This window comes from Perna viridis, chromosome 6 (genome assembly GCF_037379345.1).
Source record: "Perna viridis isolate PV_CMFRI_1.1 ecotype Kerala chromosome 6, ASM3737934v1, whole genome shotgun sequence".
In the NCBI taxonomy this organism is placed as follows: Eukaryota; Metazoa; Mollusca; class Bivalvia; order Mytilida; family Mytilidae; genus Perna; species Perna viridis.
Window position 1 is genome coordinate 14,324,568 of NC_142450.1, and position 18,173 is coordinate 14,342,740.

Genomic DNA, 18,173 nt, shown 5'->3' on the forward strand with positions numbered 1-18,173 from the left:
CATAAATATGAAAATGCACTATACAAATTCTGTGCATAGTTTTAATGTCCTGTTTCCTGACTTTTCTTTTGTGGTATGGCACCTTGTTCAACAATTCTAAATAGATCAATTCACTTTAACACAATTTATTGCCTGGACATCTGGAAAATTCTAGTTTCTGGCTCCCCTTTGACCCCCAAATTAAATCTCTAACTGTTCAAATCAATCCAAGTCTGGTATATTTGTCCACTGTGGTATAATTTCCTAAAGCATTACACTGTTATACTGTTATACTCATTTGTTTTTTTTTTTGTTTTTTGTTTTTTTGCGAAAAACCTTATATAGACATTCGATAACATTTGCAGCATATAACATTTCCATCAAAAAACAAAACAAAAAGACAAAACAAAACAAAAATATGAGCAAGGTATGATTTTGCTTGTAATATATTAAGTAGCACTCCAGCTAAGGATCATGCAAAATGTGATTCATGGGTAAAAGCCTACATATTTTTATTTTTGTCATTTTGTTTGAAATGTCATAGTAAACAGAAATAAACGTGGTTTTTCATATAACCTGTGCTCTTAGGAGATAAAAATTATATAGAATGCACTGTAGATTTCAAAATTAAGGGAGATAATGTTGATTATCTCCTAAGAGCAGGCAGATTTGAATGAATAATTACACATTTCATAATATACATCCATAAAACAACTTAAATTACAAAAATAAAAATATGTAGCCTATTTGGGGGTGTATCACATTTTTCAGATTTTGCATGATTCTTACAACGATAACTATTTAAGATTTATTTTCATTTCCATCTACATTTATTCATTTCCTGAATATAAGGTACAATTAAATCAGTCAACTTCAAACTTGAGCTTTACAATTACCCTAAAATGGTATTAGACTACATTTTTGTAAATAACAAAAGAGTTTAGCCCTAATTATTAGTATGGCTATACGAAAAGTTCTTGATGTTGAAGCTCATGACGCCTACTACACACCGTGAACCAATCTAGAAAATTATTAGACTGATGGATGACAGTTGACCAAATGATCGCTGACAGATCAATAACCAATGATTGGTGACCAATCTGATTGCAGTTTTGTTATGTATAATGACGGATGATTGGTTCATAATTCCAATTGTAACGAATTTAATAAAATACAATGTTAAATCCACATATTGTCTTTTGTTAAAACAGATATTAATAAGAGTAATTAATTTATTCTTGAATTTATTGTATTTAATAAACAAGTGATACATAAGTGTAAACAAAGACAAAGGCAACCAGGAATCATCAAAATGCGATCGCTGATTTTAATAATTGATTGGTTTGATGGATTAATGACTAGTTGGAAACCGATCAGTGATCTATGACAGATTGCAATTACAGTTGCATGGATTGGTTCAGGTACTATACATATAATTTTTAGCAGGAATAAAAAATTATACTACAATTCATACATTATTTTACCTTCCATGTCCTGTTTAACATTTTCTTCAAAGACATCATTTTTATCATTTGTAGAAGTTTGTGGCTCCTGGAGGCTTGGTTGAGAAGATGGTTGAAATGTTGTGTGACTAGTCTCTGGAAAGCCAGGACCTTGACCAGGAAAACTAGGACCCTGTGGCATATCTGGGTGTGGAAAACCAGAGTGACCTGGTGGCTGATTAGGGCCAAATCCATGTGGATAACCACCATACTGATGATGTGATGGATATGGATAGTATGGATGTTGTGCCCAGCCCCACTGGTCTGGTGGTGGCTGGGAATTCCCCGAGTTCTGCTGCCCCCCATCTTTTCCTTGTGGATTTTGAAAATTCCCATGAGCACCATATGGTCCTTGTGGAAACATGCCTTGCTGACCATGCACTGGATACTGCATGTACGGATGGTATTGATAATGATCCTGTGGATCAAAGTTCTGCTGTTGTGGATTACCAGGAAAAGCAGCTGTCTGTTGTCCTCCTGACATGTCTTTGTAAGGGGAGTAGGGTGGGGGTTGGTCTTTATTTAAAGACCCTTGTCCACCTTCCTGTAAAATAATTTAGTACAGAACTCAATACACACATGCACTCACAAGTCACTAGCTAATACATTTTCAGGGGCCATCATGAAATTTTAAAATCAAAGTGCTGATGGCATTGAACCTCAGAAGTCATGACATATTCATAGGTATTTTAAAAACTTTATAATCCAGTGATGGTAATTTGTTTTTTTTTCTGTATTTCCAAAGAGTAATCAAGGGAACCAAGGTTATAGCGGTAATTAAAAGAATGCAATCCAGGGACAAAGACCAGACATGGAAAACAGACATTCACAACAAAGAACATAAAGTAACTAAAATCATACATACAAAGTAACAAAAGTAAATGAGCAACTCAGACTCCACTAAAAACTGGGAGCATGGACCAGGTGCACCGGTAGGATAAGCGTCCTCTGCTTTTCTAGAAACATCCGCCGAGTTGCTCATAAAAAGTCAAGTCCGGGGTAGACAAACGAGGAAAGGAAAACTATGACCCGTTGAATACATCAGTTTTCATGGTGCTGATGGATACACAATAACGATAAAAAAAAGATTAATTATTTACAACGGGATCAGCACTTTCACCCCTACTAGTGCTACACATTCATACAATACTGATGATTCAAAATTTTAATTTTAAAAAATTTTGTTTTGTTTTGTTTTGTTTCATTTCTTTTTTATTTCGTTTCTCAATCTTGACAATCCATTTTAAGTCAATCACGTGGAATTCATACATGAATATCAAAGGCATTAAGAAAATATAGTTCAAACTGCTACATGTATGTTTGAATTTTTCTTTGACAATCAATCATGTAAAAGTATACTGTAAAAACGGGCAATGTATTTATACGAAATAATCAATTTGATATATTTTAATATTCATCCACTAGATCTTTCGCGGTGGGAGTCCTTTTAAGGCAGTTATCAACTGAAAGTCCTTTTGGTTGACATCAGATGGTTTTAAGACTCAGAAGTCATGTGACTTCCGAGTAAAAAGGGGATGTCAAGACAAAAAAGGGGGTTCCAGGCTATTATTTGTCCATTTTGCCAACATTTGCAAGCAATAAACAAAATAAAAGAACAAAGAGGGAGAGGTAGTCTGACTCCTGGAAACCCCCCTGGGATCCAATAATTGTTGAAATCCAAGCTGGAGACTTCAACTTACAGAGTTAACTAAACCACCAGCATTAACATGAATTGTTTAAATGGATATTTCCCGGGTCAAACATTGAGTGTGGATGTAAATTTTGTTAAGACGTCATAACATTTTCAACAAGGACATTTTTGGCTGGGGTTATTTTTGTGGTCATTTCATAGCCACAATCATTTCATGAAAGTATACTCCAATGCAAGCCTTTCAAGTTCAACAATATATTATCATACTTTTGACCATTCCTCAGGAATATCACGTGGTTGACAGGCACTGAAATAAAGTATTCCCTCACTACGTTTCCATACTCTCACATCATTGATAAATTTCTTGACATCTGTAGAGAAAAATAGTCAGGTTTAATAGTTGTTAATGGTAGATTGTACATAATTCTTTTTTCAACATTACTTCAATAGAACAAACATTAAAATTTTGAAATAAAAAAAAGATAGGTAGCAGGAGATTCAGGACTTCTGGGTTGGAAATTGAGTTTTCAAAATCAGACTTTTCCATCCTAAAAATATATCTTCTGCCCAAAATTAAGGGTTTGGTTGAAAATTCTGAACAGAATTTCGAAAAATATTCGGAATTCTGTTGTCTATTTGAAAAGTAATTTGGAACTCCAAGCTTCATTCGGAATATTTGAATAGAATTCTGAATAAGCTTGGAAAATTCATTAAGAAGAATCAGAATAATCCAAATTAGCTAAGAATTATAATTCGGAAAGGTTCAAATACCCCGAAGGAAGCTCAGAATATTGCATGGAGTTTCGAATGAATTTCGGAAGAGTCTGAATACTCCAAACTAGCTCAGACTTACCATTCGGAAGTTCGGAAGTACAAATGAATTCTGAAAAATGAACATGGAAAAACATTCTCAATGAGTTGGAATCAAATGAGCTTGGAAAAGGTTTCTGAATACAAGAATACTTATTAAATAAAAGGCAATTTTTTGCACCATTTTATATAGATGCTGTGGGGAATTTTCATCGTTTCACAATCTAGTATTAAAAAACTGGTATATAAAATTTCTTGAAAATTTGTGTTAAGAACACTTATTGGGCACTAATTAATCGTTCAAAAGGAAAATTGGGGGTCACCAAGATTTTTATTGTAATATAAAAAAAAAACTTTAATTCCTGTTACATTTCTATATATAAAACATGCTCTTACCAATTATCTCCACCTTGAAAGAGGGTTTTTGAAATAAATAAGTGTTATTTTACCATATTAAATGTATATGTTCATGCCAAGAAATATTTTTGAACAGTTCAAAGACAATTGTTGTGCTTCATTTCAAACATTACTTGCTCATTGAAAGTACAGACACTACTATCAACACAAATTTTAATTTCTCCACTCTCCACAGTGGAAATATTATGAGTGGAGTCAAATTTAAAAAATTGTCTGTAGTTTATTACTCCTATCTTTCTACCAAGGTATTTTTAATGGTTCTGGCAGTTTAACAACATTTCTCAGTTATGGACAGAAAAAAAATATTGAAAAGTAATGAAATGGAGTAATTTTATCCTTGTTTTCAGTTTGGTGGACTCAGTCACAGTGGAGGATTTGAGTGACTCCACTATGAAGATCGAGTGGAGAAATTAAAATTTTGGTTCACAGTAGTGTACTACTGCATGATTTTGCAAAATGACAGAAAAGAATGCTCCATGTAATAGATTTGATAGATCTACGTTGAAAATAACGTTTTAACAATTTGTAGATTAAATGATTTTTAGGGGTACACATATAATAATAGTATCCCAGTTGTCAAATGCTGTTTTCTGTTTATATATCATGTATGTATATAGAATGAATAAAGTGTTATTTTAATAACCACTTTATTTTTGCAGATTGTTTGAGCAAAAAAAAATGAAAAATTGCTATGAATTATCTCAATATAATAAAATGCATACAAAAGAGAGCACTTTTAAACGGTAAGACGTAAAAGTAAATAGTGACAATATAAATGACATCCAAAACAGTGAAAATTAGTACCTGAAAATAAATTGATAAACAACATTTGAGACATGTATTTAAGGTTGAAACAAATCTCTGAACTTGAACTGCGATGAAATATAATTTGACACCATGGTCACAGCTAGCATGAGGCTTCTGATACAGTCATACCTGAACTTAAACTGCAATGAAATATAATTTGACACCATGGACACAGCTAGCATAAGGCTTCTGATACAGTCATACCTGATTAAACTATTGAAGTTTATGATTAGTTAATGAAAATATCTGCAGCCAATATTACAACCTTTGTACATACTCTTACTGGGAAGGAGTAGAAGTCACCTGCGTTAAGTGGGCTTGTCACATCTGTTGTATAGGGTTTGCAAGTCTCATTCTAGTTTCAGTTTTCCTTCCGGAATTTCAGATGTAGAATGTATTGAAATCTGAAGGTCCGTCTGCATTTTATTGTTCACTTTCGGGAAATGAAAATGCTGTATCACTTTGCAAAATCTTCTATTTCTATGCTGTTCTTATTATTTTTACTCAGTAGAACTAGATATTTGTCATTTTTTATCAGTATTTTTTCACAAAAATATATTTTGCTTTTAACATATTGGACTCAATGCTATGTTAATGACGAATCTCTATGCATTTGAATGGGAGATGAGGACCCATTCTCATGAAATCACAGAGTCATGTGACGAGACTTACATACCCTATTGAATACATAATTTCTGAATCTAATGTACTTATTAAACCAGGAAACTAAACTTATTGTGTTGAACATTGAGCATTCACAAGTATAATGTCGGACCTTACTGATAAATAATTAATCGGACATTTGGTCTGGTGCAACCATGGAATTTATTTGGACCTATCCAAATAGTGTTGGTCAGGACAGACAGATTGGGAGTTTTTCAAAATGTCTGATCCTGTACTGAGGATACCTTTTTATTTAAAAAAAAATATCACCATCAGTTTTTATCTTCCTGACTGAAATGACAATTTTTTTTAAGAAAAAAGAAGGATATGGCTTTATTAGACATACATTTATGAAGCAATGACAGGCAAAAAGTTTGGTTGATTAAAAAAATAAATGGAGCCCCCTTTTTTTGAATTTCTGGATCCCCAACAGCAGATAATGTTGATATTTCTTTTTTTCAAGCTCCATCCCTTTTACATGTGTGTAGATATAATTCCAAAGGGCTGTTGCACAACATTTTTTTCTCAGAAATTACTGAGACAAGTTCGTAAACTTTGGGAATTGGGTTGTCAAAAACGAAAGTGCAATAAAATTATATTGGCTTGTTCGCTAATAAAGTGTTGTAACTTGAACCCAGACATGTCAAAATAAAGAAACAGCATCTTGTGTTTTACCTTGGACATTTTGAAGCATAATAAGCCATTCTCTGTCGCGGGGAACTTGCGAAGTCGTGCTGCCAACAGGTTCGAATCTAATGGCCTCCGGAAAAATTTGTCGCAAGGTTTGAGAATCAACGTCTGCATTGAAACCTTTAACTAAAATACATTGTTCACAAATATTCATCTTTTGATTGACATGTCACTTTTCCTTCCGATCAAAATTGTCTACTTGATACACCCAGAAAATTTCCAAGATAAACTCTACTTTCGGTTTTGTTTCTACGATAACGTGTTGATGTCATACTTGAGTACGTTTTGCTGTGTTGGAAGACCTGAATTGATGGTCACTGTGAAATCTTGGGTGTTAATGATCTTCAAACTGACATTTGTAATAAAGAATCAGTTTGCAAAAGATTACTCAAAGAAAACATTTGGCACTAGGGATATCGATATCACAAACTTCTGAAAACATTTTTTTTTCACCGTTACAAAATGTTATAGGGGACACTTGCAGGTTCTTAATTAAAAATGTTGTTGCTCGCCCAGTCTTTTTTTTTTAAATAAAATATATTAAGCACTTTCTTTCAAACAAAATCTATTGGATTTATCAACTTATTTGAAATGATACGATTTTCTAATCGTTTTCTTTACTTTAATTGAACCTTGTATACAAATACAAATACAAACGCTTTATTTAACGTCGATATTTTAAAACAATACACCATAAGCTCCTGGGCGCTTTTAAAATCGACATACATACACAACAATAAATAACATTTATACCACAAGTACAATATATATGCATGGCATCTATTTATTACATTTCATGCAAACATTCATAAATCATCAGTCAACAAATAAGACAAATAGTAGCAGATGCAAATAAGATTAAAATGAAAGAGCAACACTATAAATAGTCAACAATGTAAAAGCTTATAAAGTCCAGCTGTTAGAATAGCAAGCAGGTAAAACAATGTCATGACCTGCCGTTCCACGAGTGCAGAAGATTCTTAAATTGAGTAAAAGTGGATTCTCTTCGAAAATGGTCTGGCAGGTCATTCCAGGTTTTGCAGCAAAATATTTAGAGAGTAATCAAGGGAACCAAGATTCTAGCGAAAATCAAAAGATTGTAATCAAGGGACAAAGACCAGACATGGAAAACAGACAAACACAACGTAGAACATTAAGTAACTAAAATAATACATACAAAGAAGCAAAAGTAAATGAGCAACTCAGACTCGACTGAAAACTGGGAGCATGGACCAGGTGCACCGGTATGGTCAGCGTACTCTGCTTTCTAGAAGCACACACCGAGTTGCTCATAAAAAGTCAAGTCCGGGGTAGACGAAAAGGGAAAGGAAAACTATGACACATTGAACAAATCAGTTGTCATGGTATTGTCCTCTTGTAGTGATGACTTCAATCTTGTAGCAACATTACCCTGTTCCAGAAGCCTAATTGTAAAGTCTAGCGCGACGCATACATAATTTCTGTGTAGTTACGGTAAGTTTTGACATAACGTAAAGGAATTTAACCCATACCTTGATGTTCTGACCCTTGGTAGTTTCACTGTGTTCAGATATTTGAAATTATATTTATTTTCCTTTATTTCAATTACATGTAGGTCATGTATATATATATATATATATATATATATATATATATATATATATATATATATATATATATATATATATATGTTGGGGTCTGTCTATTTATTATCTTGAAAGTTTCAGCTTCAAAATTTCTGATTCTTCTTACTTTCAGTGATGACATTTTCGATTTTTACCAAAGCTCCACAGAAGTGCTAGTATAGTCGTTATAAATGAATTTGAGGGCGCTTTCTTGATTTTTTCCGCATTTTATCAGTATAACCTCATTACAAAAGTGCCAAATCACAGGACAATAATTTAAATTGGACAAAATAAATGATAGTAAAGTGATAACTTTCCCAGTTTATTTAAGTGATTTCCTACCCATTTTTAAAACATTTAACTGTTAAGATGTTTTTTTTTGCAAATGTTGGCTACATAAGTATCAAATTTTAACTGGTAACCTATTGTTACTCCTAAAATTTTTACTTCATCCTCACACGTTATTATATTATCACCAAGATCGAAAGAAATATTTTCATCATAATTAAGCTGTTTGGCCAAAGGCAAGTGCCCGAAATTTATCAGGGTTTGCTTTCGTCTGATTCACTACAAACCAATCTATCAATTTTAAGCTATATGACTGCAACTTCGTTATTACGTCATCGAGATTGTGTCCAGCATAAGAAAGAGTACTGTCATCAGCGTAGTTGTAGAGAGAAGAATCCTGAATGAAATAGAAAACATCATTTAGAAAAAAATATTGAATACATGTACATGTAATACCGGGCACAGAGTTGACCGTTGTGGCACCCCGTTATATATACATTTTCTCCCACTTTCTAAATGAAGATCCTATTTTGACACACTGCTCTCTGTACGTTTGACAGATAATCTCGGAGAAGATTAGGAGCTATGTATCTGAAACACTATACGATTTTATTTATCTAACAGAAGATTATTTGAAAGGCAATCAAATGCTTTGCTTAAATCCATTGAAAATTTTAGCTGTAAATTTATTATCATCTAATGCTTTTTTCCAGTCTTTCACTATTTTTAATAATGCGGTTTGACAACCATAGCTAGCCCGAAAAGTTGAAAGATATGGATGGAAAATATGGTTAAAAAATTAAGTGCACATCTATGGCCTTTTCAAAAAATGAAACTATAGGGAAGAATAATTACGGATCTATCATTAGACTTATCTAGAGCATTAGTTTTCTTATAGCATTGCACAACTTGGGCTTCTTTCAGTTTTCTGGAAATTTCAAAGTCGTTTTCACAAATTCAGAAATTCCATACCTAATTGCAGCCCTAGGTAAAAACTATTCATTTTTAGCTTACCTGGCCGAACAAGTGAGCTGTAGTCATCATTTGGCGCCCATCTTTTCCGTCGTCGTCGTTGACAATTTTTCAAAACGTTTCCCCTCTGACAATACTTGAAAAATTATAACCAAACTTGGTATGAATTTTCTTTGGTGTATCCTGCATAGAACAGATGTTGGGATTTCTTATCCATCAAAAGACACGACTGTCGTTACTAAAATAGAACACTGGGGTCAGACAGTAGTTTTTTTTTCGCATATATCTCCAAAACCTTTAGATTTAGCCAAATTCTGACCTGTGTAAAATTGTTAAGCATGATGAGAACTATTTGAGGTCTAATTTTAAGCCATGTTAGAGTCATTCAACGCTTTTTTTTTTGCTATTTTTAATGTTGGTTCTTTCAAAATCTTCTTTTCTGACACTACTTGACCAATTTGAACCAAACTTGGTATGAATATGGCTTGAGGTATCTTGCATAGCACTGATGTAGGGACTTTAGATCCGTCAAAAAAACATGGCGCTGTTACAAAAACATAAAACATGGTGGCCAGACAGCAGTTTTTCGCTTATTATATCTCCAAAACCGACAGGTGTAGCCAAATTCTTTCAATTGCTGAAATGATCCTAATTATAAGGTCCACAAACGTCTCCGGACCAAAGTTGTCAGACGACTACTTGTAAGAGTTATTGCCCTTGGAAGGTGAAAAATGACGATTTTTTTTTTGTTTGTTTGTTTTTTTTTTTCAGTCAATATCTCGAAAACTATAAAAGATTGGAAGTAATTTTCAATTGCTGAAATGTACCTATATGATACGTCCTACCAAAGTCTTCTTGAATCGAAATTTTTGGACAACGCTTTGTTAAATTTATTGCCCTTGAAAGACAAAATTTAACCAGATGAGCGATTCGGGCTCCTTTGGAGCCTTTTGTTTAGTATTGCACTTCATTGACCAATCAATTATAATTCTCACCAGTATATAATGTTGATGGTATTGATTTGGCCCAACGTAAATGACTCCGTTGAACCAACGTTGGACCAACGTAAAAATGCTGTCTGGGAAATTCATTCTTTAATATGTTCAGAGCTAGCTTTCAGTAAATGCGAGCGTTTTCATTTGGTCTTACCGATAGAATTTTATATTTGTTTTGACCTTACATTAAAGGAGGGTGACACTAGTTTAACCCCCACCGAAGACTTGCGCCGGTCCACACTTCCGTCTGGAGATGTCGGTCATTCAGCGATGTGCCTCCGTGTCGATACATGTACTTGACTTTTTAGTTTGATATTTTGAAGAAGTTACCGTGGATTTTATTGCTTTAGTTGTCGGTACCTTTCTGAGCTTACTCAAAGGTGTGTTACACTCGTTGAAGACCTTTTTTTGTGATATCTGTACGTAATTACTATTTTCGATAATAAAAGGTTTACGGTGGTGCTTTTGTTGTGTTACGTCTGTCACTTTTTCCGATGTCCCTTCTTCAGAAGATATTATGTAATGTACGTGAACATCTTTTGTTTCCAAAATATATTTACATCTTGCATACTGATATTATTTTTGTTTGTTTTGGTTTTAGTTTTTGTCGTATTCGTTTGTTTGTTTGTTTTTGTTTTTGTTTTGTTTTGTTTTTGTTTTTGTTTTTTTTTGTTTTTGGAGGGGGTAGGGGGTTGATTTCTTTTCTCAAAGATCTCTATAACGGGGTATGTGAATACAATTTACACAAGTAACACAATAATACAAAGTGAAACGTTTTAAAGCAACAAACAGCAATAGAACAACAAATGTACATGTCAAGGTGCGTAAGGGGTACTTGTATAATACACAGGAAAACAAGCAAGAAAAATATCATTTCACAACAGACATTAAATGATTTTACAGAATTTAGCTGCTTTAAACATTGAAGTACCATTCTGTGTAAGAATCAGGCATTGGTTGGCACATCATATTTCTCAATTTTGTCTTTTTTGCCTCAAATATATTCAATAAATCTAGAAAACAACTGAAAAGTTATTTAACTACTATCCTGAAGCATCTGTGACGTAGATATTATTTGACTGCTTATATAAGGAAGAAGTGCGGGAAAATTTTCCCGCCATTTTTTCCATTGTGTATTTCAACTAAATTTGACCATAAATAACATTTTGCCCGGTTTTTAGACGGAGAAGTACTTAAGTTACTGTATTATTGTTTGTATTTAACATATTATAAAATTTATTAGTGTAAGGATTAGTATACAAGTTTATAGGAAGTCGCTTTTTTCCTTCCGCTGTTGAAAAAGCAACAGTTATACGAACTAATTGCCTTAAGATTCATTCTCACAAAGGTCACATGTTCTGTTACACTCCTTGAGACATTAAGGTTTCCTACACGCACGATACCTAAACGCACGCTACATGTAAACGCGCATCAAACGCATGAGAAACGAACGCTCTTATCGTGCGTTTAAACGAATGCTATATAGTTGTGTTTATACGAACACTTCTATCGTGCGTTTAAACTAACGCAAAACGATGTGTAAACGCACGATAAACAATGGACGAACGCTAAAATGGAAAATGTGACCGTTTCAAGGAGCGTATCGTGTGTAATACCCCAAAATCTGCTTCATACAATGGGCAGTTTATTATTAAATATTTATAGTCGTCAGATCAGGAAGAAGTTCAGACTATTAAATACCTTTCAAAACAGTGTTCTGTCTTAAAAATTCTATTAGACATTTACGCGATGCAAAATTTGTTGTACACCATTACTGCTAAACCTGATCACAAAGCCTTTGTTTTATAATATTCTGAACGTTAACAGATTTTAATTAGATAAATTTTATGTTAACCAATATTCCGAACAACCACTAATATTAAGAGGATGTTAAACAGATTCAATCCTGCCTGAATGAAAAAAATCTTTCTCATTCACAGTATACAGTTATTTATATAGAACATGTGCTATTTTGTCTTGTTTACTACATAAAATTATGTAATATTTGGAACAATTATTCTACACTTAGTAGATATATTGTATATGAATAGGGTATCTACCAAGTTCACAATACGATACACAAATAGGTGAGGATTATTTAACATGAAGTATATTTTTTTTTTTTTTAAAAAAACTGAACATAGAGTGATTCAATTGCATAATTTTTACAATAACCCCATTAATTACAAGTATACAATAAGTGATGCCATAGAATCAAAGTTAACATTAGTAATTGCAAGTCATTAGGCAAACCTAAACTTCTACATTTTCTTAGCATGCTTAACATAGCTTTTTTACCATCTTTTAAAAGTTTACTCTGATTTATTTTAAAGAGGCCATATTGCACATGAAAATAACAGCCAAAAAGGCACCAACTACATTTAATGGTTCGAAGTACAGAGTAAAAGCAGGTTTTTGTGTACATTTGCGTTTGTTGAAGACTACAATCTTGGTTTTAGAGGCATTAATCTCTAAATTCTAGGTTTGACAGTATAAGTACATAGCGTTTATGACAGATTGTAACTCAGCCTGACTGTCTGCTAAACAGACCGTGTCGTCAGCATACAACACGTGATATAACTTCAAATATACAAATATTTCTTCAACATCACGAAAAAAGTATGAAAACATTAGATAGACCATTAAAAGCCTTTGATAGAAATTGTACATAGTCATTTAAGAATATCGAAAAAAGAAAAGGGGGCAAATTTTATCCCTGTATTACACCAACACTGCTTTTGAAATATTCTGACAAATTACTACCTAGGCGAATACCATACATACCTGGCATATATGGTATTAAACATATTAATATCAACACAATCTTGTATAAGTTTATACCATAATGCTGATCTATTCATAGAAACAAACGCTTTTCTACATGTATAATAAAAAGGCACAGTATAGTGATTTCCCCCTATGTAAATATAAATATATATCAAGCATTTAAAATAAAAGGTATAATCATATCGGTACCATATTTTTTTTCCTAAAACTTGTCTGCTCTTCTCAGAGAACATTCATATACGTGTATTATCAAGGTAATGATTAAGTCTGTTATTCAATACAGCTGTAATGTTTTTGTTTTTGTTATTTTTCTCTTTCAAAACAGCTTGAAATAGTAATTCTCCTGTATTTATCAGGGGTAGAATTATTAACTGTACTTTTATAAATATATATATATGTAACCTTTTCAAATGCAAATCATCTTAAAAAAGCTCATACGTTGGTCGCCGCTTTGGTTTCGGTGAATAAATATGATAGAGAAAATTGGAAAATAATAGTAGAATAATTAACTGGAAGGAGTGAATAACCAAAATATAATCACGAGTGCCGACGTACACCTAGATTTAACGAGTGTCCGGAACTTGTTCCACGCGCGAGTTAAATCTTACTGCGTTCTTGGCATGAACAATCATATTTTGGTTATTCACGATAGCCAATTGATTATCCTATTTATTATATAGATGTCCTTTATTATTCGTTGATATTTTCAACATAAATTTCAAATTTTGTGAACAGTGGATTGATTTCAAAGTTGTGACGTTTTAGTGGGAGAAAGTCTGAGAGTGAATTTACCGAATTTATCTCACAGTGTGAAAATCGAAATTTATTTCACTTGGAACATTAGATAAAACACTGCTATCTATATAATAAATAACACAATCAAACAAAAGTTAAAAAAAAACACAAAGAGAATGTTTATAGATGGCTATAAAATAGTTGACGTACATATTTTTTTAATCCCGACTTGGTGCAGAAATGAAGGGCTTCAAAAAGTAGAACGGAATATCAAGATGTTCTTTGAACAAAAACTGTCTTCATTTGAGAGTTTTAATGCGCTTGGCAATATCGATCAAATTTCATTAAAATGGATTAAAATTTCAAACTTTTAGTAATTTTTTAAAAAGAAAAAAAAAAGGAATAAAAACTTAGTGTTTTATGAATATTAAAGTGTAATACATTTATATGATATTTTATTTAAAAAAAAATGCATTATTTGTTACCAAGATCACAGCATTGGAGTTCCTGAACAAATTTAAAATAATACAACTTTTCTATAAAATGAATATACAACTTAATATTTTCATACAAAATTATTACTCACATGTATTAAAAGTACCAACAAATCTTAGGAAAGAGCAAAAATCACACTCGATGGTTACTTCATGTATTTAAAAAGTTAAAAAAATATCTTGAAAAATATCCACGCTTTATTTAGGAGTAGTCATATTTCAAGAGTCACCTAACCTATTTTGTTATAAAAAATCCCTTGTTTTTTATTACCTTTGATCTCATTTATCCAACTTTTATTTTCAAAAAGTTGGATAAATGGGAAGAAATCGCCATGTGCATAGCGATAATGAAAAAAAACGTAAAGCATTGCGCAAATGAACGAACATTTTGTCCATGAAATTCGTCTTTTATTCTGATACCAACTGACGAATAGCTGGAAAAATTATCTTTCCATTGTTAATATCATCTGTTGAATACTATAGCATACAATTGTTGACAATCCAAAATAAAGTTGCAATTATACAATCATCAATATTGACAACGGCGTAATTACAACTTCACATCTTTCCTGTTCTGTTATGAGTTGAAATTCTGCCTTGAGACTCTACAGGCATACTGCCTAGTGTATGTTCGAAAGATCAGACCATGAAAAACGGCTTAAAAATGTAATAGAAATTGCGAACATGAAAGACAGACCTACCTGTTATATCGACCATAATAGCGTCTGCGTCAAGTTGCCAGTAATAGGGTGTAAATTTTTCTCAATATGATTCGTTATCACTGAAAGTATAATTCAAAGGCCTTATAAATAATTATAAGAACATGCTTAACCATTTGTACAGTGTAAACCTATAGAAGAAGTAATCAAGGGAACAAAGGTTATAGCGGTAATCAAAATAATGTAATCCAGGGACAAAGACCAGCCAAGGAAAACAGACATAAACAACTAAGAACATAAAGTAACTAAAATCATACGTACAAAGTAACAAAAGCAAATGAGCAACTCGGACTCCACTAAAAACTGGGAGCATGGACCAGGTGCACCGGTAAGGTAAGCGTCCGCTGCTTTTTAAAAAACACCGGCCGAGTTGTTCATAAAAAATCACGTCCGGGGTAGACAAAAGAGGAAAGGAAAACTTTGGCACATTGAACAAATCAGTTTTCATGGTGCTGATGGATACACGTAGCGATCGACGAGTTCATGATGACGACCATAAAACTTCTGTTGTGATGATTACAATATTGTAGCAACATAACCCTGTTCCAAAAGCCTATTTGTTAGAAGTCTAGCGCGATACAAAAAGTCTGCGTAGTTTCGGCAAGCTCTGGCATAACGTATGAGTTGTGATATAAACACTCTATACGCAGGTGCTGACGGGATGTTGCCACAGATGAAAGGAAAGTTGATAATTCTGAATAAAAAGTCTTCACTTGTGTCGTAAAGTTCGTCAATAGTTTTCCTTTACCATCGATTTCTAAGTGTATGTCAAGAACTGACCTCACAGTGTCTGTAGTATCCTTTATCTCGAGTTCTTTGGGGTAGATGCGATGTATCAAATCCCCAAAATTAGGATTGTTTAAAGATGATACGTCATCTAAACGACCTTGTTAAACAATATTCTTTCTTTCGCATCAGATCAGCTGTAAAGTCAGCCTAATAAGAGTGATGGAATAGATCAGCAAGTAGAGGAGCACAATTTGTTCCCATTGGAATGCCGACATTTGTTAAAAAACACGTCCACCACACTGGACAAATATGTTGTGGATTAAAAATTCCAGCATTTTGTCAACATTTTCTTCTATATATTTGGAAGAGGATTTAGAATTATTTTTCACAATTAAAGTAAATCTCTACCAAGAACTGTATATGGGTAGTGTATGGGGTATGGGGAATAGAAGTATACAGTGTTGAAAAATCATAGGTTTTAATGCTATTTTATTATGATAATAAACTTGAACTGATTGTCTCCAAAAGATATTTCGAATTTTTCAGGATCCACATTAAATTAATACCACTACGGGAGTATCAAGTGTTGTGGTAGAACTGCAGACCTTCTTGAACAACTGTGAGTATAGAAGTAAAAAGTTTTGAAAGAAGTTTGGTGGTACATTTTGCAGATTCAGCAATGTAATGTTGTTTGTATGGATTCTTGTGGAGTTTAGGAATCCAGTGCATAGACGGTAAATCACAATCATCGTCCTTGGTAGAGAGACTAAAAAAGGATAGCGCAGATTTATGGTTTTCCACAATCTCTTCTTTTGAGTGTGTGGTAGCAGTATAGAACTCATCACGTCTACCTCTGATAATAAACAATGGATGTAAAGCGTTTTGCAGACAAAAACAATGTTGTTTTGGGCTTTGTTCGCTGGTACAACATATTTGTCATGTAAAGTAGACAATAATTTTGCTACATCGGGGTCTTTAAAAACTGATGTAGCATTGGCACTCATTGACCTACTTAAAACTTTCATTCGTTTCAAAATTAAAGACCCCACGGCCTTTAATCACTCTGACAGAGAATCAAAGTCTTCATGTTCTCGTTTTATCAATTTTGTAGGGCATCCATAAGAACTTTAAATTTATAATTCGAATTTATGGAGCGTGGTTCACGGTACTTAGGGCAATTAGAAAGGATATAACGCAAAAATTTGTTTTCGATGATGGTTAAATCTCCCGTAACGACGTGACTGGATGAACCATATTTGAATGACGAGTTTTGCAAGAACAGTCATGTGGTTTAGCCTTGAAGTCCCCGATCTCGTGGTTTTGCAATAGCCTTTTATAATTGAAAATTCTGGAAGCAATGGGTGAAGTATAGGAATATGAAATAGTTGGTATGGATGTCTTTGAAATATGGGGGAATTTTGTTGGTAACATTTTTGTGATGAAAGATGTTAACATACATTATACTTGGCTTTTTATCATTTAAATAAATGGCGAAAACCATTAAAGAAAATCAGTACGCTGATTTGCTACGTTGCGTATAGACATACGTAAATTGATTATATACACAACAACAATGTACATTGTATAAATTAATTACCCCGAGCGCCGAATTACGCCAAGATTTATCGAGTGAATAGAACTTATTCCGCGCACGAGTTAAATCGTCAAGCATTCTCCGCACGAGTGATTATATTATGTATATTCACGAGAACCAATAGATTATCCTATTTATCATATTAGATAAATTTTCTGTGGTCGGCGGCGTGGATTGATATTCGTGTTGTGACGTTTTTGCGAGTTGAAGTCTGAGAGTGAAATTACCAACCTTATTTCACTGTGAAATATGGAAATATATTACACAGGGAATTTTTCGATAAAACACTGCTATTTATATAATATTTGTTCAAAAATCTGTTTTCAAGAAATCTACTGGTGTTTATGTAATCCTATTACTTAAATCAGTCACTGTTCCAACAGATTTTCACTTTTTTCGTAACAGTTCATGTACATGTACGAATAATGTAATACCTTTCTATTTATAATGAATGCATTGAATTTGCTACTCTTTTTAAAAAAAAACTTCTCCTGTTGAATTTTGGAAGATATCAAATTAGTTTGGAAGCAAACAAAAACAAATAAAAACTTCTGTATGCGTAGTTTTTGCAACATATGAATATTATAATGAAAAAACAAAACAGAAAAGCTACTAAAATGGAAGAAAGAAGTGGAATAACTAAACCAAATAAATCGAATATAAAACAAACGGACTCAAAATCACAGGAGAAACATATAAACAGAAGGAAAGGCAAAACTGAATTTAAACAAATGGCT

General features: G+C 33.0%; 1 protein-coding gene across 4 annotated transcripts in view; it reads right to left on the bottom strand.

Moving 5' to 3' along the window:
* The window catches only part of LOC148613761 (protein mono-ADP-ribosyltransferase PARP14-like), a 57,808-nt gene extending 51,025 nt beyond the window's left edge, over nt 1-6,783 (bottom strand). For 3 of the 4 annotated variants that reach the window (XM_088587335.1, XM_088587333.1, XM_088587336.1), the window contains exons 1-4: nt 6,505-6,766; nt 3,986-4,015; nt 3,400-3,503; nt 1,464-2,025 (exon numbers count right to left, since the gene is read on the bottom strand). In XM_088587335.1, coding sequence (XP_088443461.1) covers nt 1,464-2,025; nt 3,400-3,503; nt 3,986-4,015; nt 6,505-6,673 — 865 coding nt within the window. In that variant the 5' untranslated portion in view covers nt 6,674-6,766. Of the gene's footprint in view, nt 1-1,463; nt 2,026-3,399; nt 3,504-3,985; nt 4,016-6,504 lie in introns of all 4 variants that reach the window. The other variant, XM_088587334.1, reaches the window with a different exon arrangement.
* Nucleotides 6,784-18,173: the final 11,390 nt, after the last annotated feature.